Below are 23,830 nucleotides of genomic sequence, written 5' to 3' on the forward strand. Positions count from 1 at the left end.
TCTCTGCTGTCTCTATTCAGAACTTGAGAGGGTAAGAAAAAATGCCTCTTTACCAGCAGAAAACAAGGATGAGTGGCTATTCAGCAAGGCACGGCTGGGAAAAGGGGCTGAAATTGTTTGTGAAATGCAAACTGGAAGATGGTCTGTATATTATGAAAAGATACACAAGTGCATGTTGCAGAGGACACTTCAAACTTACAGTTGATATGAACTGAAAAGAACAACACATCACAGCTATTGGGCATAAATTGTATACAGCGTATAGAGGGATTAATTCAACCTCATAGTGAGTAAATAGACCACATCACATCAATATTAGTTTAATTAATTTTGACGGAGGTCCAGACAAAAATACCAAGAAGGAATGGGTATTAACCTGTGAGCAGACTGGTAACCTTTAGAGCTTATAGGCGAAAGGAAGAATGGGTGTTATCCAAGGTCGGGCTGTGGAAGATCGATTGCTAGCTTAAATGAAGCAAGGCAAGTTTAAAATGAAGAAACATGAATTAGAAATTAGCATTTTTATTTGTGTCCATCTACAATCAATTCAATATCCCTGGAAAAAAAACTACATTTGAATATAATGAGAATGCTCATATAAGGGATATTACTTTCATACAAAGGGGAGCGAGAACTTCTATGGTCAGACAATGAGTCCGTTGATTTGTCCAGAGATTTTCTGACACCCAAAATCTTATTTTTATCCTTAGCTCATTCACACAATAAGTCTGTGTTGTTCAACACACAAGAAACCACATGTATTGCATTCTTGCACGTCAAAGATTCATCTAATATCAGAAATTCAACTCCTAATGAGCATGATACAGACATGATTGAAACTTCATCATTCTGTCACTCACATGTGACATTTCTGGCAGGTTAAGCCTTTAATGGAGCAAATTTGACTGGTTAATCCAGCACTGTAACATCCTTCTTGCCTCTCTGCTGGAAAGGTCAAACAATTCATTCAACTCAAAGTATTCCTCTAATCTTTGCGTCCAACCTCTGGATGCTCATCATTGGTTTCTCCTTAGCAATCATCCACATGAACAGGTGTCATGTCTACCTGTCTCAAGAGTGCACACACATCCTTAGCCTGACCCACAGATAGCCCATGGGGAAATTAATTATAGACCAGTCGAACTTGCTGAGAGGAAAGAGACAGTCACACAGGAGCAAGGAGAGCGAATGGCACATACAGTAGATGATGAAGGAAGGGTGAGATAAATGCAGAGATGTTGTTACATTAGCTGTCACATCCCAATCACCCAATCCGACTGCACTGGAGGTCACAGTGTGGCTTCACGTGATCAAGTTTCACGTTCGACACATTTGCAGTTGTTTGCAGGTGCTGCTTCAGGAGCATTTTCTTCCACCCATCATCAACAACAACTTCTAAATCCTGTGCATCATGTTTGAGGACCATGGCATTGCTGTTGTTCCACAATGAATCAGCAATGTATTAATTTACTAACCCACTCATAGAGTTAGCTGGAGCCTATTCCAGATGACTTTGTGTGATATACAGTACATCATGGACTGGTTGCCATCCCATTGCACAGCATATGTTGACAAACCATAATTCACTCACACACAGCACAAATTTTTTGTCAAGAATTAAAACAGGAGGACGCCGTCGTATGTAGACAATGCTAATGCAAGCACTAGAGAGAACTTGAGGCCTTTACATAGAAAACCCATGGGTCACATTTGGCCCATATGAATGGCTACAACTCCCAAAAACTTAGGTTCTGTAGGTTAACCCTACAGGACAGACAGACTTTGAGTCTTGTCAGCCAACTGTGAGTCTTGAACAAGGCACTGAACCTCCCAAATATTCGGCTATTCGTTCAGGCTGACAAACGATTGATTGTCATAAAATAATCTACGGATTAAATTTGTATGAATTTAGGATTCTGTTGTGTTGTAAAAATGTCGACTCCTCAAAAGCAGACTTCTGAAGGTCGGTGGTAGAACATTTTTGTGTTCAGTTTGGATATGGTTACAGCAAAAAAGAACTTTTCATGAAATTAAGGTGATATTTTCTACTTGACTCTTAAATTATCATGATAATCGAACATGAATGGAATATTTGCTTTTACAACTCCAGCGTAAACAGATGTATGTAGCCTCTACCGTCACAATGCCCATCTATTCATCCATGCCTATATATGTGCATTTTTTGCACTGTTTATCCTGCCAGGGTCATCACATGTGCGACATCCCAAATTACTTTGCGCTGAACTGACCATCAGTCGATCAAGTGAGTTAATTTGTATTTTGATCAATTTTGATTCGATTGTATCTAACCTAGTTGGTTTTACTACGTTATCTGTATCGTTAAGGAAGCCAGATGTACACGTTCCTAAAAAGCTTTTATACAGATTCTGGAAGTGACCCAGAGTCACCTCATATGTTACTATTGCACATAACAGCATAAAAGAAAGTATAAGGACCAAAGCATACTGTATCTTTATGATAATTTGACATTTCTCTCCTACAGATAGACTGTGAACCACCACTGAGCAATCAGAGCAATCTGTCCAAACAAATGGCTCCTCTTGCACATTACCGTGCCAGATTAGGCAACTATCGGCCATTTGATTCCCCACTGTCTCGACAGCTCCTCTTCCTAATGGACCGTGTGTGTGTGTCGGGGGGGTCACAAAGCGCAAAACAGGGAGAGGTCAACGCGTTTGAAGGTTACCCCTGTCGGCAAATCTAAATAAATAACATTCAGGTGCGCTATTCTCTGTCAGCCGAGCGTCTTAATGATGCCAAGTTAACACATACTAAATAACAGTGTCTTCCCACGCACTGACAGCTTCAGAAATAATTGACCAGCGTGCTCCAAACCGAGACGCAGTAGGCAGAGAATTCAATCCTGCACCTGACAGAACCTATTGAGCATGTCACCACATTTTGCATTATACACGTGGCAATGTCAGGTCGGGGATGAGGCCTCCTGCGAGCTATCTGCGACTGAATCTCGGAGGCAGGCTAAATTACCTGGTTCTCCATAATATGCCCTAGTTAACTAATTTCCTGACAGCCGGGCACCATAAGAGAATCTCAAATAGACTCGCTGTCAAAACATGACAAAGTGTTTTTGTTTTGGTTTGTGTCCCCGTAGTTGGCAGCCAGTCATTCAAGCGCTCACATCCAATATCCTCCCTCGGTGTAGCAAGATCATCTCTAATTCCAGATGAAGACATACATATGGCCAGAAATGAACAAAAGAGTAATACAACCTTATCACCCAGTGTGTCATTTCATCCACAAGTTCCCATGCAAAGGAACGTACAGCCGGAAGGGGGGAGTTGTTGTCAAGCTAGGTAAAGCGGTTCTAAAGCAGACATAAACTCCCATTGTGTTGCTGACCTATGTACATTGACATGCAACACATACAGTATATGGTGTCCTGTCATGTACTTGTTATACATGTGTAAATCATTCACACTCTGTCAGAAAAGTAGTTCCTGGAACAAAACCTCACCTCGTCAACAAGGTCATGGGGGAAACACAATCCCATAACACACAAAGCGAAGTTTTACCTGCCAGAGATCTCTCGGAAAGATGACAATAGCGCGGTGTTGACGTGACGACCGCCCTTACCAGGCAGAGAGAATAATGCAGAACAGCAGTGTCCTAACGCCACCCCTGCTTTTGCCACTACAATCTCTTTGAAAGTCCGCAAAGCTTTTCTTTCTCTTTTGTACTTGCTTCCATTCAACTGGACGCCATGGCCTATTGTCGACGCAAAAATGACAGTAGGTGGAAACGCTAGCTTTCATTACACAAAGTATAAATAGTGTAATCTATCAGCCCTGTCAATCAGAATGATTGATTATGGTGTGTCAAGGAGGAGAGTGACACATTAGAAAAGTTTGGTTAACAATGCCTGTAGCCAGAGCGGGGCGGCTGCCACCCAGCCCAGTGATTAATGTGTTGTCAGCCTGTAATCCCACACCCACGCCTAATGAGGCAAGAATTTATCATTTTGGCGGAGTGGCAGATGTCAGGGAGAAAAGAATCCAAGTGGCTGGAAACAATATCCTTTTTTCTCACTTTCTAGCCAGTGTTTGACATGTGTGACAAGCTCCAAAAACCACAAAGACGGCCTGTGGAAGCACAAACTTTAGCGGTGGGATTTTGTGACGGACGCTGGTTGAAGCTGCTGAAAGACTGACTCCAACATCATTAATGACTTGCAGACAAAAACGGATGTAGCCATCCATCCATTTTCTAGGCTGCTTATTCAGTTCAGGGTCATTGGGATCTGGAGCCTATCCCAGCTTTGGGAGGACTATACTCTAGACTGCTCAAAACTGATGTAATTGATGATTGATGTAATCCATTTTAGTTCATGTGTAACAGCACAGTGCAAAATCTATGAAAATAAGTAATTAAGTATTGTAGTATCTGACTATAAATCGCATTGCACAAATTTCGTAAAATTTAAGAAAAAATTTTTTTATATACATGCCGCATAGCTGCAGGTGCCCGTGTGGGATAGCTGTTACACAGAAATATTTGACTGACCAAAAATGGCTTTATTAACCAAATATTGTAAACCCTAATCAACATGCAGAGTTACGTGTTTTTTATTCAAATGCAGTGGGCTGTCACAACAAGTCTCACATGTGTTCTTTGAAACAGTCTGAAACCTTAAAAAAACATCTACTTTAAAAAACAGGTCAGTGCATTAAAAGAAAAAAATACCTTGCCTTCTAAACTTGAAGGTGACAAAGTCCTCTTACAAAACCCTACCACAGCATCTGATAGAATACACATTAAATAAGTGTGAATACCCACAGGAACTATAGAGTGTTGTCGTGATGGAACCCTCGTAAGAGGCTTTGAACACACCCTAAGTGGCAACGTCATGATAATGCGCCAGGCCGCAGAGTGAAATGAGTCTACAATTAAGCCACTTCATTATACAGTAAAAGCCGAGGCGTTCAAACAGAGGGAAAAAAGTTGGGAGCCGAAAAATACGGTAATTAAGTTGAGTGTAGGTTTTGCTGTAAAAAAAATGAATCAATTGCAGAATGGTCCCAAAGGCATACTATAGTTGTTGTGATGTGATTTTATTTACGATTTTATTTGTAGAAATAAAACCACAGACAACACGGACACGGTCACACACTTCTCACTTTTGTAAATACAAGCTCAATAAATACAAAATATTACAGCAGGTGGAGTATTCTCGCATCATCTGCATTTAAACAGAGAGTTAAAACTAACCTAAAGGAGCTTTATGGAGTTTTGTCAATTTTTTACTCGCGACTGCCACCTCCGACCATAAGCGTAACTCCAGCCTGTGTTAATCTCGTGCATGGCGTACATGCTTGTACACATGCTTGTACAAGCAAGCACATAAAACAATGAGTGTTTGGCCCATCAAATAGGCACCAGAAACATAAAAACAGCAAACCTGATTGTTTACTGTTAGTAGCAAGACTTGAGTGGGTTAGAAATTTGTTTTTGCCAAGCAGAGGATAGGTGGAGGCTCGGTGAAACAGCGCTGCTGCCGCAGCAATTCAGGTGGATATACAAAGGCGCGTGTTCACCTAGAGCAGGGGTGCCCAGGTCCGGTCCTTGAGATCCAGCTTGTTTTGCATGTCTCCCTCCTTTAAAGCAACACTAGGGAACTTTTCAACCTCTGTAAAATATTTAGATAACATTTGTGATTATATGTCGACTGACAACTATTGTCTAGTGTCTAACTAATGACACCTCTGTTATGGTCTGAGGGGGTCTGTATCGCTTTCACTGGCACTAATTAACTTTGAGGAGGGTGGCAAGAACCCTGCCACACAAAAAAAACCTACAAATGTGCTGACTGCTTTATGGCATACGTAACTTTCCCCTTTTCCCATTAGTTTCTAAAAACGGAAGTTGATGAGCGCTTTTGTGCAAATTTTGCAAAGATGGCAGAGCAACAAAAGGGACAAAAAGTTTTGTCCAAGGAGACAAAAAAAGAAAAAGGGCCGGCCCGGCTTTCACTCACTGGCGTGACCCCCCACCCACCTGAACTCCCTAAGGTATCATGATCATCATCACGGCTCTTGCGTTGGGGCTGGTTTCCCGTCCCATTGCGTAGCGCTGACCAGGTGAGCTAAGCCCTTCCTGTACTGGCGGTCTGGTGCCAGCAGATTTGCATCCTTCAAGGTAACTCCGTGTTGTTGGAGGTTGTCCGCGATGGTGTCAAGCCATCGAGTACGGGGCTTTCCTTGTAGTCGTCTCTAGCCTGCAGCCTTTGGATCAAACTTCAGCATGGCTCTTGTCGGGTGGTCAGGAGGAAGACAGAGAACATGGCCAAGCCACCGGATGCGGCGCTGTGCAGCCAGGCGGGAGGCTCTGGCCTGATTTGTCCGGGCTCACAGGGTTTCGTTGGAGATTTTCCTGGGGATACCTGATGTTCTCAATGGTTCTAAGAGCCCTACTGTCAAAGTTATCTTTTCTTGCGGCCAGTGTCTTGTTTAAGGGCCTTGTTTTCACTCAGTATGGTGGGTAAGTGGTTTGCAAGTCTGCCTCCGACAATAGTAGATGACAATTGCAACTCTGTTAGTATGTTGTAGTTTTTCACACATTAGGGTGTTGTTTCTTTTGGATTCCTCTCACCTTCCTAAACACAGTTATGTTAGTTGAAGGCCATGTATTTTCAATCCGAGTTTGAATTGTTGTTTGTGTGCACTGTGATTGACTGGTGACTAGTCCATGGTGTTCCCAAATCAGGTTCAATAGGCTCCTGCTCACCTGCAAACCTACTGAGGATAAGCACTACAGAAAGTGAATTGATTGACGGTTGAATGTTTACTTACATTGTTGTTGCTCCCCACTACTGGCACTTATAGGTGTAAGGTAATAAATTGGTATTGGGTTCTTTTCGGCAGCTATCAGATGATAATCTAACTGAATTCATGCTAAATTGAAGAAGCATAATTTATTCACGCCACCATTACGCCAAGAAGGGATGAACCTGGTTTGATTGTCAATTTCTCACATATACATAAGACGGCTGTGTTAACACTCAACCAAATGAACCACACCAACGGGCAAGCAAACAAGAGTTTCACTAAGTAGGCTATGCAAGAGTGAAAAAGAGCAAGTTTGTCAACTACTAAGTCGTACAGCCACATTTATATTCCATAAACAACAACAAGAGCTTTACTTGAATTATCTGATAAGAATCTAAAGCAAAGCTGCTAAGGGAGGGTGTTCATGACAGTCAAGTTCAAAGTAAAGCAAGCACTGAGCTGATTAACGTCAGCATCATCAGAGAAGATGGCAACTGATGGAACGTTCAGTTTAATGCTTAGGAAAGTGGCAAAAGAGAGGTGCAAACAGAAAAGCCAGCTGTCTCCAATTAGACTAGCTGCATATTGCTGTCACCAAAGAGACCATCGGGGTGGATTAGCTCTGGTTGGGCACCAATTGATTATGGCATAATTGAAGATATGTCAAATTATTGGAATAGCAAGATTGTGTTGTTTCACAGTTAAAGTGAACCATGAGAACACTACAGGGAATGCAGTTTTTGTGCTGGGGGACATAGTGTACACAAATCTTGAGAGCAATTTACCACATCTAAATATAATTTTGTCTCCAAGATTTGTTAGTTTTTTTTTTTTTTTTTTTTTTTAATTCCTCCATTCCTCAGTAAATCATGCAAACACTTCAATAACAAAATCCAAGTTCATTTGGACAAATAAACAACTATGTTTATTATCATTTCACATTTTTCTGTTGCGGCTGTTTTCCTCCACTTTTTGTTTTGCCATACTCCATAATCCAGATGATGGTAAAAATAAAATACTCACAGGAGGCATGGGGGGGATCATTAGCCAATCCTATGAACCAATATTTTACACAAAAACAAAACCATCACAGCTAGAGGGGCTAAGAAGCAAAAACGTATTTTATTTATTATTATTATTATTATTATTATATATATATATTTTTTTAATTATTCTGACTTCTTGTTTAATGTTTTGATTTTGACTGTAGCCATTTTAGGCAAAATATTTATAGTACCTGAGTGAACACTGGTCTTTGTTGGTTTCTTCCGGGTCATACAATTTACCTCTCTCTATTGCCTCAAAATTATACTTGCATAACAATGCCCAATTTAGTTACTTTTTACTTGAGTGTTCATTTCCAGTTCTGTCTATGATGTCAGCAGAATTTCTCCTTGCAGAGAGAAAATGAAACAAAGGCTTTGCCAATCCCAACTTTAAACTGATATAGCACTTAAGTAACCTTCCATTCTTCATATTAGAAAAATAAATCATGTCAAAAGAGACGTTTGGGGTGGCTATTAAAATTCTTAAAATGGTGGTATGTTTCATAATTACTGGACAACCTTGGCCTGTTTTCAGACAGGCTTTCGAATGGACCACAACACACAAGAGACATCACAACAGAAGATACTTCACCACAGAGGCGTTTCCTCTCGAAAATGGATGTGAGGAGAGGAAAATCACTTAATGCGATGCAGCCACTCCAACGTCTCCTCAAAGTCCTTCGGAAGGCTTGTTTGTTTTTCTGCTCTGAGCCGAGCCAAAAAGCAATAGTTCATCTATCATTTTCACTGGCAAGAGTTGCTCATGACACCCAGGGTCGTGCACCCCCGCGTCAGCAGCCTTTGAAGACAGCCATAAATCAATCTCAACACTATTACTTAAAATTAATTGTGCTTTAAAAAGTTTTACTGGCTGTTTATTATACGTGTGAGAGGATGATTTATGTGGACTGCGTGAGTCACTGCCTTCTAATTGCTATTGTTTTCCCTGCTTGTGCCTCCTACATGACCTCCTGACGTAATGGTCCCTACATTGGCTTTATGGGAGAAGTTATTATATAATTGCAAACAAAGACACACGTACACACAGGCATGCATTACGTGCCAAAAATAACTTGAGAGAATAACGGCTGCAACAATTTGTTGAATTCACCAAGTCCAACTACCCTACAAGCAATTGCTTGTGAATTTTTGTGAGTATTGAATCAATCCCAACAGGACTATTCTGGTTGTTGACGTTTTGCCTCCGAACAGGCTTCCACAGTTAATGTGGAAAAACTGGCTGGGATAGCAAGTGGAGAATCCAAACAATTAAACACAGATATGCAGAATGAGCTGCTAGGAAAGGTGATGTCCTTAACAGATACAGTAAATTATTAAATTACTATGTCAGCTCAGCATAGAGCAAAGAGGAAGATTACACACACTCTGCTACTTCATAATTGCAGGCAGTTAAAAAATGACCCACACAAATTACATAATAGTTTGGGGAAAATAATAGTTATCAACTGTTGCATGTTTATTGTATGTATAGCATATTTGTAAATAAACAGAAAAAATAAATTTAGCTTTACTACAATGGAAAAATTACTCCAGCCTGCAGTCAATTTGTGACTATTGTTAGCACATCGAACCAACAACCCCAATAGCAGCTGACTCTGTGCCAGATCCGGCCTCAGCTCGCCAGATCCGCATAGCAATCACACCCGCTGAACGTCAGTGCGCCAGATGCGACCTGTAGAATCCATCCGGCAGTCAAAATGATAGGTTAGGCACTGCTCCGGGGCAGACCGAGCACATCGGACGCACTAAAAACTTGAAATTTAATGGTCGGTGTGTGACGTCACAACAGCGCACACCCTGATGGCGGGCATCCGCTGCTACTCCTATCATTGACAGCAATGGCAATGAAGATGGAATGTTTGTATTTGCAGCTGCAGCTTATCAATATTAATCGAACAAATGTTTTTATTACAAATTTGAAGTTGAAGCTTAGGTGACACAGAAAACGTTTGGAAATGTTTGAAAACTGGGTGTTGTTGTGCTGAACCGTAAATGCTCTGAGCGGACAAATCATAGTCCTTCGACGCTCAAGTCACACGTGTTGATTTTTTGGAGGTGCACGTCAGAATCAGCCTTAAACAGGAGAACACGCAACATTCAGGTCACATCATCTCGTCGTACGGAAATTTTTATGGTAAGTGCTTTATTCAAAGTCATAATTGCGTTTTGAAGTCATCTCTTGACTGCTAAAAAAGTTATTCAATCGAGCGTTAATAAAATGGCCGGGGTATTCAAGTGACCGGTATGTCTGCAAGTTAAGTAATTCAAAATTTGTTGCATGACAACATATGGAGGTAGAACGCATTTACAGCATTTGTTGCTGTAAATGTTTCAATATTTTTTTTACTATTATTGAAACAGAGCACCTCCTCCTTGTATTTGTGTATTTCCGCCTTGATTGCACAGATGGGTGTGCCTGGGACCAAGTGCCGTCAGCAGCTTACTTAAACCAGTCCTTGGCCTCACATCATTGCCAGATCAACAACTCTCCTACAGGTATGTGACTTTCAGCTAACAAAGAATCTCGTAATCCTGATACCCCCCCCCCCCCCCCCCCCCCCCGATACTGTACTGCTCTCCTGGCAAAATGCTTGTCTGCCCGTTCAGCTGTTCTATCACCAAACTGCCCACCGGATTCTTCGGACACTAAATACCACTCCCTCTAATTGTCAATAAATTAGGTCCCCCGTTACCCCAGAACCTTAACAAATAAATATGTTGTTTACAGTCTAAAAATGGGTCATCTTTAATGTGGAGTGGCTTGTTCCAATTAAAGTATTTTGTCGAAAAAAATGTATTGTTGTTGTATGTTGCATTAATATGTTAGCATCAATAAATGGCATGAAAAAGAAGTGTTGCCATTATTGCTTTTAATAAACAAATTTAATTTGCAATGTAAACACAGTAAAGTGTAATACATTGAACAAAATGGACTCAAAATTTAATACTGAAAATGGTTTTGATACAAATCTGGCCCAGATTGGGTAACATGAGTGCCATATCCAGGCCATACATTAATGTAGTGTCTGCTACTTTGGACCAGTTCTGGCTCAAAACTGTTGCTGATCCGGCAAGTAACTCCTTACTGAGTTAGGGCCATTGTTCAAAAAGACACTGGGGTGGATCCGTTTTACGAAGTTAGGCTGGAATCTGCAGTACATCTGGCCCATGTCTGCTCCAGTTATATTTTGCTATCTGGGAAGTCCACAAAATAGTCGCCCGTCCTCCCAATCTAGCCCCGTGTATGTCACACAGGGCTTGTGGACAAGTTATATCTCTAATTTAACAAGATTTGTAAGGCGCTTTGAGCAACATTTAATGTCTGAAAAACCGCGATATCAGGATATGGGTACGCCACTCTGACACAGTATGCTAATCTGACAGAACACCAGACACTCTGAAGAAAGCCTGGTTTCTTGCTGGTACAGACAAGGTTGGTGAGTCTCGCTTTTCTCGTGGTAAATTGTAGTGACTTTTAAATTGAAAAACAACTTCTAATTTGGGTAGCACATAAGCCACTTTCAGCACGGTCACGTCTTTGTGTTTCACAGAAAAAACTGGCCCAACTTTCCTTGAAACAAAATAACCGTGGGGCTCCAGACTTTTGAAAGCTTTAATTTTTTACGAGTAAGGGTCCACGGCTTTCTATTAAATAAGGAATAAATGTCTCCCCAGCAGATTTGTGGCCAAAACAGAGGTGAATTGCACCAACATTTTTCATAATACCAGATCCCATACCGGCTTTGAGTTACTTCAATTTTGTCATCAAAAGATATTTTAAAATTCCCTCTAAAGCTCCCCGTCAGATGTTAAATTGTTTGGAAATCGGAGATTTTTCCCGCAAACTGTTCTACACGGCTTAACAGCCCGCCATCATGTGTACTTGTGTTCTTACCACCCAGACAACTTCGTATACGTCGAAAATATTTAAGAAAAAAATACATTCTCCTATGGACAGCAATAATATTCACAAGAAATGTTACCAAGATTATTTGCAAGCATTTACCCTTGGTTTCTTATGGAAAATTTGTTTTTTGTTGGTTGTTTCCAGGAAGTAAGATTAATTTTGCCTCTATTTCCTCAAGGTGTCCAGAGTATTTAGTGTTCACAGAGTAAAGTATACAACTCAAACTGGAGCTTTGTCCTTTTTCAATGTAGCGTGCACATCTTAGTTGAAAATATCATTAAAAAAGGACAGCAACAAATCAGGCGTCTTTAAAGACTCACCATGGGGTACAGCTAAAGCCAGAGAGAAAATAAACTGGCCTCTAAGGCGATCCTTCAGGCCCGACTGGATTTCCAAAGAAGCATATTCTATCCCTAAGGACACATTTGTTCAGTAAAATGATTTAGTAAAATCAATATAGGCGCATTCACAAAGTGCTATATTACACACCGTTTGTTATTTTTGAGAAGTCTGACAAGTCATAACTCTTGAGTAGTAGAGTTGGAGATGGCATAGTACATTTTACTGTGATTTCTCAAAAAGGAAACCATGCAGCCAACCCATTGAAAATGCCTTCTTGCCCTTACTACTCCATTTCAAAATAACCCACAATCATGTATCCCATAATGCACAATTATGAGTTCGACAACCGAGAAGTCAGTCGTAAATTTGGACGGACTTCCTTTCGCTCAAACTTAATATTAGCTGCTGTAAAACAAGTTAGTGCGTGAGGGATGGGGAGCTCCGGTGAAAAAATACACTTTGAAGACTTTCCTGGCTCTGTCAATGTCGATTCCCGTGAAGAAGCGTTACCCTGTGCGCACCGTTTCTCGCGGGACCTGGGCACTGCCTCAAACCACCCGCAAAGTCTGTTTTATATTATACGCGGAGGAAGGATGTCAGACAGAAAAATGTGTGTTCAGGCAAGGACATCAAGTCAAGGAAAATGTAAGCGACGTCCGAGGAGTTTTAAAAACGCTGACGTCGTCCCCAAGTTGTCTGTGACCTTTTTTGTTACTCACAGTGAACTTTAGGCCGGGAGTCAATGTTCTTGTTTTGTATTCTGTGCACTGTTTTTTCATTTTTTTAACAGGTTCTGAGAGCAAAATGCACAAAGTGTGTGTTTGAACAGACACGGCTGGTCGACAGAGCACACGCTCTGAGCGAAGTGAGGTTAAAGGAACCCAGCCAAAGAGCACCACACGTATTTTCCGAAAGCAGAGTCGAAAAGGGTCCTATGTGGTTTATCGCCATGACCTCTAAGCCCTCATCGGGAATTATCACATTATGGCATTCCAACACGCCCAATTTCCAAAAATACAGCTCAAGGCTTTTCCAGCCTGAGTCAGCTTAACGTTGTGGTTTTGGAGAACACTTCAGTTGTCCTCTATTGGCTCTTTTTTGTGTGTGCATATTTTAAATACTGTATCATGTTTTTTGTTTGTTTTTTTCACCTCTTTCATTTTTAGTTACAGTATGTCATTTCCATGCAGAAATGCAATAAAACAATCTTTTATTATGGATATTATCCTCCTGAAGGGTGTTTTGAGAAATTACATCTCAGACAGTTAATGGAAACATACGTTTTCTTTTCAAAGATCTTGCCAAATGTCTTTTGGTGAGCTGAGTTTTGTTATTTTTCCTATAAGATCAAGATATACTTTCACATTGGTGACTAGAGAAAAACAAATCCTTTAAGAAGAAGCTAAAAAAGTTAATGAATAAGAGGCTGGCTCGCTTAAAAAAGAAAAAAAAACCTGATATTAGCTATACTAATTACAGTCTTGTATTAATTACAATGTTTGTAGGCTGCAACAAAGTAACGAACAGATGAATCAGACAAACCATAGAGTAACACACATACTGTATCTCCTTTCGTGAGCACTTTGTCATGATTTGTAGAACTAATTATTTGCTAGCTGCCTACATAATCGCAGTGAAATTTACAGTCAGAATCATATAGTCCCTTACTGTATATAAACCTTTCTCCAAGTTGTATAAAATGCTTGGAAAGTTGCGAGTTTGTAGCTACATGAGGCAATTAGTAGCCCCTTAGACGAGGATGAGAGGGTACTTGTTTACAAGTAAACAACCATGTGCCATTCGTTACTCCCTGTATGGACAAACCTTTTAAGTGACATCAGTGCTGCTGGTGTATTTCCCGCTCTCAACACTTGCACCGCTTAACACAAGCCAGACAGCTAATTATGATCCTCCGTAACGAGGCAAATTGCATGCACAGTGAGAGGCTATGAGAAGCATCCCACTTCAAGAGGCTCAAAAGCAAACAAGTATCTAATTATGCCGTCATCGGAGGCTGCTCTCTTGCTAGCCGGCTGTTAATTGGTCGCCAGCACCATTGGCGTGCTCACAAATCACGCAGATGATGTGGACAATGAGAGCTGGAAGGTACTCATGGCTCATCGAGTCTGCGAAAAGTTGACACATCACATCTCATCGGGCTCAAGACAAATCGTACGGAAAGGCTGCGCCTAAATCCCTTGGCCCAGACGGGGAGTGCGTCCGCTCACTTTGTGTAGACTTGGCTAATGAGGAATAGTGAGAGCACGGTTTAAAAATATATATAAATATTTTCCAGCACGGATGGTAAAAGTGGGAGTGCAGTGGGAAGTCGATGCGTCTTCATCAAAGCTGTAACCTTTTGCTTTGCATAAGGAATAAATAATCATATACAGCTTGTTCAAAGACACCGAGACACAAAGACACACACGTCATGTCAGCTAGAATCAGTAATTATCTCTGCTTTCGTCTCCCAGCCAAACATTTCTCCCGCGCTGACAAGCTATGTAAATAAAATCTCATAAAGCGTCTCCAGCCTGCCAAAATCACTGTAGAGGTCCCTGGTTTCTTTTTATATAAACTGGATGAACACTGTTTTCATTCTACTTTCTTCCATCTAGCAAACACGCCACAAGGAGGTTAAATTATTTCTGTGTTTCATGAGATATCAAGGAGGGAGCGTAGCAAAGCCAAAAGACGACACCGTCCCAGCTGACTGCCTGAAAGAAAAATATTTCCCTTTCCCCGTGCACTTTTAAACCCTCTTGATTCTTATTCGCCCAACACCGATTCATTTTTTTCCTTTTCTCTAACCTCCCGGGCTCACCAGGAGAGCCCCTGAGACCTTAAGACGACAAAGCGAAGCTAAATATTTCATGACCTCACAATTACATGCGATCAAATCAAGGCAAGGCACAATCATTCGCCCTGCATTATCAAAGAGGCAGAAGAGGGCAAGTAAGAGTGAAAGAGAGGGTTTGAAGTCAGTTTTATCCCCGGCTCTAATTAGTCTGTGTGGCCCAAAACAAGAGTGGGAGGACGGGGGGAAAGGGATAATTAAGCGATGGTGAGTGGCGTGTACGTGACCTGTCACTCCAATCGCCAGCCATGTCAAGCTCGCCGGCACAAGCACAACCGGACAGCCGCCCGTCGTCTTTGATCTGGGCTCATGCATACGGAATCAGGTCAGCCCGTGGTCACACACTCACTGCACAGTGCACACACAGATACGCACTCTCATAAGTGAGGGCACAGTAAGAGGACCGCTCTTATCAGACACTGACAGTCAAGTGTTTAGGGAAGAAGAAAGAAGATTGTGAAACACGAAGAAACTTTGCGCAAAATATGGCAAAAAACAAACAGGATACGGTCAGAACTTACAGTTTCCGACTTGGGCTTGACCACCTTCATGAATGCTCCTCTCGCTTGGGCCTCCATTAATTCTTTTCTGGTAACTTTTCTGGTGTCCAGAAATTTCAGCTGTGGCAGTTTGTGTAGAACAAAATATCTGCAAGAAAGAGGTTGGAGACAATTAGTCCTAAATTGTATTGCCCAAGGGGGCAACCTCCGGTGTGAGAAATTGATGTGTTGATGTGTTTTAAAATCCTGCAGTACCAGAGATTGCGTATGTAGGTTGGATTCGAAGAAGAAAAATTCCTATTCTCTTAGAAAATATTTCATTTCACTAATAAAATAAATGAATTTAAAGCCTGGTACAAACTTTGAAGTTGATTTATGTGGCGTCATAATAATTGTGCGGAGGGTTAATTTTGCGTAATTTTGCTTAAAAATATATACCGTATTTTTCGGACTATAAATCACAGTTTAGTTTGTCTGGAGGTGCGACTTATACTAAGTAGTGATTTATGTGTGAAATTATTTACACATTATGATATCATTTCACATGTTATTTTGGTGTTTTGGAGTGACACTGATGGTTTGGTAAACTTGTTAGCATGTTCTTTATCCTTTAGTTATCTGAGTAACTCTTAATATATATGGCCACGTTCACGTTCTGCCTTTGGCAATGTGTGTTCAGTTGTATTATTGACTTTTTTTATATTGGGATGCATGCTTTTAGTTTGTGGCGCTTTCACGCCCACGTGGGGGCGCACTCGTACTTGTTTACGCGAAGAAGAGCACTCACACGCTAGAAGAAGACGGACAGCTACGTAGCATCTCTGAGCGAGTGGGCGAGACAGAAAGAGAGACACTGCTGCGAACCTACTTTCATTGTTTATGCTTGTAAAATATCTCTACAGTGGCAACGCCTGTGTGTATCATCTTTTCTGTTGTTTTTGTGTGTTTTCCACCTGCGATTGGACACTTAGAGCCAGTTGTGTGTTGTTTGAACGATGTGCTAATGCTAGCGAACGCATGCTAAACGTTTGTGTCATTGCTGTAATACCACCTAATTATCATTGATTTATGTTGATGCAAACCTGAGGACGAAATTGATTCAGCAAATTATATGGACGTCCAGCATCGTCATTTGGGAGTTTAGCTCGCTGTATAGCCAGGACCGAGCCGTAGCGTCCTGGTGAGGACATATTTGCATTTCGTTGTTCATGCACTGTACACTTATTCAGCATGTTGTTCTCTATTTTATTTTCATATTAAATTGCCTTTCAAGATGACATATCTGTTCTATGTGTTGGATTTTATCAAGTAAATTTCCCCCAAAAATGCGACTTATATATGTTTTTTTTCTCTTCGTTGGGCATTTTATGGCTGGTGCCACTTATACTCAGGTGCGACTTGTAGTCCGAAAAATACGGTACGTATTGCAGAGGTGGAATGTAACGAAGTAAAAGTACTTTGTCACTATACTTCAGTACATTGGTGTGTATCTGTACTTTACTTGAGTTCAAATATGAAAGCGGTACGTTTACTTTTACTTCACTACATTTTACAGGACATATCTGTACTGTTTACTCCACTGCTTTTGAAATTGTTGCCTGTGTTAAACATTACTTTTGTTTTTCTCTCATTGTGAATTGATAGTTTCATTTTCATGCTTCTAGCGCAATCAATAAGCCCCGTGCAACTATACCGTTATAGAGCACTAGAGGGAGATACACGAGTACAAGCGTGATTAGGCAGGTGAACAAGATAATGACCAATAAAAAACAACAGTGAGAGGGGCGCGCCTTCAAATGGGTATATGCACCTGATAGTTGCTTGCTATCCGCCATTAAGATAAGTTTGGAGTTATTTGATCTTGTTAAGCTTCTGTTTACAGTGCAGTCAATTTTATTACTGTTTTCCATTCTGCGTGGCTATAAACTATGTTTATATTTATAGCAACACTAGGTAACTTTTCAGTTTTGGTCGATTTTAGCGACACAGGTGGACATAAGCGGTAGGGTTTTGCCTTAAGAAAGTCACCGTTTCCCATGAAGATCGGCGTGCAGTATCGTAAAATCCTGATCTCCCGGTCGTCTGCAGATGAACTGAACAACATTTCCGTTTCCAGTGGCTGTGTGAAGGATGAATAGTTATCAGGTAATGAATCCAGTTGTGACTAAATAATAGCATATCACGATATTGGAGATAAGAAAAATTTGATTTTGTACCGTATTCCCCCACCAGCCCTCCTTCCGCCACCCTCCTCAAAGTTAATTAGTTCCGGTGAAAGTGAGACCGACCCCCTCAAGATATAAAAGAGGTGTCATTTGTCAGTTGACATATCATCACAAATGTGATGAAAATATTTTATAAAGGTTGAAAAGTTACCTAGTGTTGCTTAAAAATATAAAAGATGTGTCACATTTTTGCATTAGGAGTAAATATTTTTACTTTTTACTTGTAAAGTAAATGTTAAAGTAAGTACTAATGTTCTTTTACATCAGTAATTTTTTCTTGTACTTAAGTAATGTTTTGCCCCTCTATCTGTACTTTTACTTAAATAAAAAAAGTGAGTACTTCATTCACCACCGACATAGTGATCGGGATAATGACACCAGTGTCCAGTGTATTCATTTGCAAACCTCAGATTTAATCAGGAATTAGTGCAGGAATATTTCATTTGTTAAAATGCCTTGCTGTTCAGTTCACTGTACCGAAAGACCTTCAAAGGCTTCTTGGATTTATCCATTCCAGTAAGTGAGCATTGTTTTTTTTTTTTTTTTTTTTTTTTTTTTTTTTGTGTTGGTGAATGCAAATGCCAAAAAGTTATGCTTGTTGTGCTGATAGCAGTGTTATCGTAGATTGCAAAACACTTTCCTTGTGTGGCTACAAACGGTAGCCTGTAAAATGCGCGCACACCTTTGTAAAAGAAATAGTTCATATGAAACGTAGATAGTACATATTTATGATGTTAATCAGACAACAATTGCTCAAGAATGCTAAGTGAAATGCATCACCACTGGTCCTGGCGAGTCTAGGCTGTTAAAATTGTTAACTTCTGACATCAGCCATATCCATAAAGAATAGGAACGTTCAGATGTGTTGTGTACCTTCGAAATACAGTGGTACATCGACATACGATCGCATCGACATACGATCCTTTCGATATCCGACATAAAATGTGACTCGCCATTTCATTGTTTTCATGCAAGACGGACGCATGGCGGATTTTCTTGTGAGAGAAAATAACATGGGTCCCATTGTGGTTAGTGCGTGTGGTGAAAAAAGGAAATGATAGAAAAATATGAGCGTGATGTGTGTGTGTGAGTGAACTGGCTAGACAACGTGTCTCACAGTTCCCCCCACCTCCGCCAACAACAACAGAACATGAAAAGTGAAAGTAAAACTTCCCACTCTATTGCACCACTCTCTCCTGTCAGGCACACGGTGCGTTCAGGAACAGCATGCAAAACACAACTGCCACATTAGATCCCAATTTGTTAATGAATTTGTTGTTATTATTACCTGTATTGTGTTATTATTAGTGCGATTTGTATTTACAATTTATTTGTTTTGCTATGTGTAATTGCTATTCGTAATTTTACCTGCAGTATTTATTATGGATTCAGTGTAGTTTTTGGGCTGTGGAACGAATTAATCGAATTATAACGTATTCTTGTGGGAAAATCTCGCTAGACATACAACCATTTCAACTTACAAACCAGGTCCTGGAACAAATTAAATTCGTATCTATACGTACCACCAGTGTTGTTAATAACGCCGTTAGAATCTAACGGCGTTACTAACGGCGTTATTTTTTTCAGTAATGAGTAATCTAAATAAATAATTTTCTCATCTTGGCAACGCCGTTACCATTATTGATGCGGGAAAGGCGTGCGTTACTAATTACTATGCGTTACTATGTTGGTTGAGTGAAAAAAGTCTGAGACAGACGGACTCACGGAGACGAGAGAGCAGACCAGGAGTGGGGAAGACGCCGTTGCAAACGTGATTCTATTGCTAGGTGGCTCCAATAATATCTGACTGTAGCCGATAGCCTACAAACTACGCCCACATGATACGGTAGATATCACATATTATAGAACTAGATGCAAATGACAGACACGGCTGCATTGGCAACATGTTTTAAGGACTACATGCTTTAGTAAAAAGCCGCCATCTTAAAGCAGTAGACCTCCTGGGAAGGCTCTGATGTAGAGATCCTTCCTAGCGAACTTAAGTAACTTTTTTTTTTTTTTTTTTTTTTTTAAATCTAAAATGCTCCTAAATCGGCAAAATCTTGACTTAAATCTATCTTTAAATGATGAAACAATTTTAAAACTTACACATGTTGAAAGTAGAGAGAAGGGAACTAATGCAATAACGGGAGAAATTTTAACAACTTTAACGGTTGATTCACAACTTTAAATGACTTCCACACATAGCAAAGGTTACTATCTAGTTATCACAATACCCTTGTGTCTAGTTAAGTGGAGGGTAAAGAATTAGGCTAGGGGCAATTGTCCCCAAAACCCTTTAAACTTCACATTGTGTCACTTTTCCTCAAAAAAAAAAAAAAAAACATGAACATTATCACGAGTTACTTTACCAAGTAACTAATTACTCTTACATTCAGGTAACTGAGTTACTAACGCAATTACTTTTTGGGAGAAGTAATTTGTAACTGTAATCAATTACTTTTTTAAAGTAAAATTAACAACAGTGGCTGACACAGTAGCAAAGCAATCAGAACTATTGGAATATTCCATTCAGATTTGTGTGTAGTGCTTGTACAAAGTTTTTCACATTAAGTTATTTCAAGAGAAGATAGTGACAGGTATTATTATTATTCTGTATATTCAGACTGTATTAAGTCCAATTGATGTTAGCTTTCTACAGCAACACAAGTGTTACCAGGTAGATTAGGAATGTTAATTTACCATATAAAGGGCTGTGTCTATAAACATTGCAGTAAAAAATTTGAACTAACGTGTCCCGAATAACCCAAAATAACCTCAGAAAAACTTGTTCTTGAAGTGTTCTTTGTAAAGCCACTACACTATTTTGCACCCATCTTGCTTTGGGTGGATAGCTTTTTTTAAGTCATGTATTTGATGATGCTATGTTCCCTCTAAACATTTCACAAGTAAACTGTAGATTTGACCACATCGCTCTAAAAGCTTTGTCAATTACTCAATTACTTTTTGGGAGAAGTAATTCGTAACTGTAATTAATTACTTTTTTTTAAGTAAAATTAACAACACTGCGTAACACTCTATTCCAAATACTGCAGTTCCATGATCACTCAGAAGAAAATAAGATATAGATTGGATCAAAAAAATATCCGTGCCAATTAAAAACAATATTTTTGCTGTAAATATTTGGAAAATGATTTAGAGTTAGAGCACATTTAGATTTCAGTATAAATATGATCAATATTTATCCTGAAAATTAAATTCAAATAGAAAAATGTAAACATTTTATGTCTCCCAAACCATTTGTGACATATATCTGACTAAATTCAGTACATTTCCTTTCATTTCAAGGAGATAGTTGAAACAGTGTTACACTTAGTGAAATGAAGTTCTGTTGAAATGCACACATCCACCAATGACAGAGTGTTTACTCAGATATAACACTGATGCCAAATTAACGTTAATGATGTTTCCTTGAAGGTAATAACCTTCAAAGGTGATGAGAAGAAGTCGGACACATAAATAGCATGAAAGGAGACGCTTGCCCGTCTGCCAGAACTGTCATTCTGGCAGCATCACAGCATCTCTCCGAGCTTTCAGACACACTCCGTTTTTCGTTGGGGCGGGGGGCTGGGAGAGAAACGTCAAAAGATAATGGTGGGAATACATAGATGACAACACATCCTTTCACAGGCTGGCAGAGAGAGAGAAGGAAGCGAAGTGTCAGGACCAAAAAAGGACACGTGTGCAGCAACTAAGTGGAAAGTGGGGGAGGAGGTAGGGTGTGGGCACAGAGAGAGACGATGGCGATGAGGGAAGAGTTCATGACAACATTTCAATCATAAGTTGGCAATGCAGAAGTTTGAAGGGTTCTCTGTACTGTAAAGTGATTGGCCAGCCTGTGTCACTTCTGATTTGAGCCTGTCGGACCTTGAGAAGGCCTAGAGAGCCGAATGCTTCATCAATTCAACTGCTGAAGTCCTCTTGAGCTTTATTTCACACGATAAACATACATTTTTGGTTGATAACCTTGAAATAAAAAATATATTTGGCGGAAAACAGAAGACTTGAAGTTCTGCTCTGGGACACCCAATTTGGCCAAATTTCAAAATTGTCCTATAAGCCTGTGTGATACATCATTGGAAAGCTTAAAATCTCACTTTTCTGGGGAAAGAAATATTTTGAACAGGAGTGCATTTAGAAAATAAAATAAAAATTTAAACAGCGAAACCCTAACTGTAGGTGAGAGCATGAGAGAGCATAATTAAAGACACCAAGATTTTAACGAGATATTATCGCATACTTACCTTGTTTCGGTCCAAAAACTCCATGTAGCATGTCTCACCGAGTGTCAAGACACAGCTGTGAATGGCCACAGCTGGACTTTTTAAGGATTTTATAGGTGAAACACGGTAATATAACAAGGGTCGAAATGTAGAAATTGTAGACATCAAGGAGTGATCAAGATTTTCTTTTTCATATATTTACCCTTTTAAACATTTTTTTTTATCTTTCAATTTTTCTTTGTTTGTATTGATTATTTATCATCTACAATATCAAGGAAATGCGACAGTAAAAAAAAAAAAAAATACAATTAAGCAATGGTTATGAGATAGATATCCCTTACTTATTTACAGACATATTTTTTTTCACTGTGACCTAATTTATTTAAGTTTAAAATATGCAAGTGAATCATTTTCTAAAGTCGTTTTTTTTTTTTTTTTTTTTTAAACTAAATATTAGACATCAATTAATGATTCTAAGCTAAAAATGACATACATTTCGAATAAAAAATATAATTACTTAGCTTCTTTTTATGGCTGGGTTGAAACAGAAGCGGTAGTGCGGTGTCTGTAAACGGGGGTCTTCAGTGTTAAACGGACAAATTAATAATAGTTCGGGGACTTAATGCACCATGAAACTGCTATGGCAACATTAAGATATATTGTTCTATCAAACAGTTCTTTTGGCTTAAAATACAGCAGTTTATTTCAAAGAGGGGTGCAAGAGCAGAAACTGCTTTTTCAGCCTTGCCTTTGTTTTCAGCCATATATTGTGTCTAATAACTAGCTTCAATAAAATTTCCTGAAATGCAACTTTCAGCCATATTGCTATCTCAGTAGTCCTCCGTTTCGAATGTGAAAGAGAACTGGACAAACCCTTGGTGATGTCCCCCATAGTCTTGGTCTGCATCCAATCACTCCCCATTTTTCACTGTTCAAGCTGCCATGTTCAGGGGCGCTGCCAGGGATTTTGGGCCCCATGAAAAGATATCACTTTGGGCCCCACCACCAGTACTGGGACACACACACACATTTAGAGTATCAATTATGTAATTTCCTGCATTCTGGTAAATCTTTACACTCTAATTTGTGCATTTTCTGCATTCATTTAAGATGAAAATGTGTTTATGTAAACCACAGTGTATAAAGCAATAATGAATAGACTGATAAAGGCCATGATAGAGGCCATCATTTACAATCTAAATATATTTTTATTAGAAATATTCTCAAAGCAAATACAATAATTAATGACTTAATAAAATAAATGCTTTGTTTTAACTAAACTATACTACAGTATACAGTATACAACTCTTTTAGTATGAAGAGATTCCTAAGGGTTTGCCTGCTGTACTGATTAAATGTAGGCTAAAAGTGGAGCAAACACTAGCTAGCAAACAATTGCAGTATTTCATTATGGAGTAGGCTTAGCCTCATCTGGAAACTCGCGATCTCCACTATAGGCTACAGCTCCGAATCGAGGTCCCCCAAATTAAATTCAATTGATGACAAACTAAATTCAATAAATTCTTGACAAACTGGATTCAAGCCGATTTTAAAAAAGAAAATTTCCACACCAACTTAAGTTTCAACATCTGTAGGATACCAAAAAATGCCGTCATTATTTGGAATTCATGTTTTTGAATAGGTGAATGTCACTCATTGAGGCCGGGAAAATCCCGTATTTCTTACAGAGTGAGCTGGGACCACGCTTCGGAGCTAAGATAACAGGTTAATTTTCAACACTACACTGACACAAGACACCAACCTTCCTTTTTGAAGTACTTTGTCACATCCTGTTGGCCTTTTCGACCCATCTCCTGTTTTGCTTTCTTTTCTTTCCTCTTTTGAAGACCCGATTTTTGTTTTGAAAACATTTCTGCAGTACCAC

At 39.7% G+C, this 23,830-nt stretch overlaps 1 protein-coding gene across 1 annotated transcript in view; it reads right to left on the reverse strand.

Moving 5' to 3' along the window:
- The window catches only part of lrmda (leucine rich melanocyte differentiation associated), a 504,290-nt gene that overhangs the window by 131,117 nt on the left and 349,343 nt on the right, over window positions 1–23,830 (reverse strand). Inside the window, exon 5 of the mRNA XM_057848872.1 lies at window positions 15,498–15,624. Within this exon, the coding sequence (XP_057704855.1) occupies window positions 15,498–15,624 (127 nt within the window). The remainder of the gene's footprint in view (window positions 1–15,497; window positions 15,625–23,830) is intronic.

The sequence above is a fragment of the Corythoichthys intestinalis genome, chromosome 10 (genome assembly GCF_030265065.1).
Source record: "Corythoichthys intestinalis isolate RoL2023-P3 chromosome 10, ASM3026506v1, whole genome shotgun sequence".
Lineage (NCBI taxonomy): Eukaryota > Metazoa > Chordata > Actinopteri > Syngnathiformes > Syngnathidae > Corythoichthys > Corythoichthys intestinalis.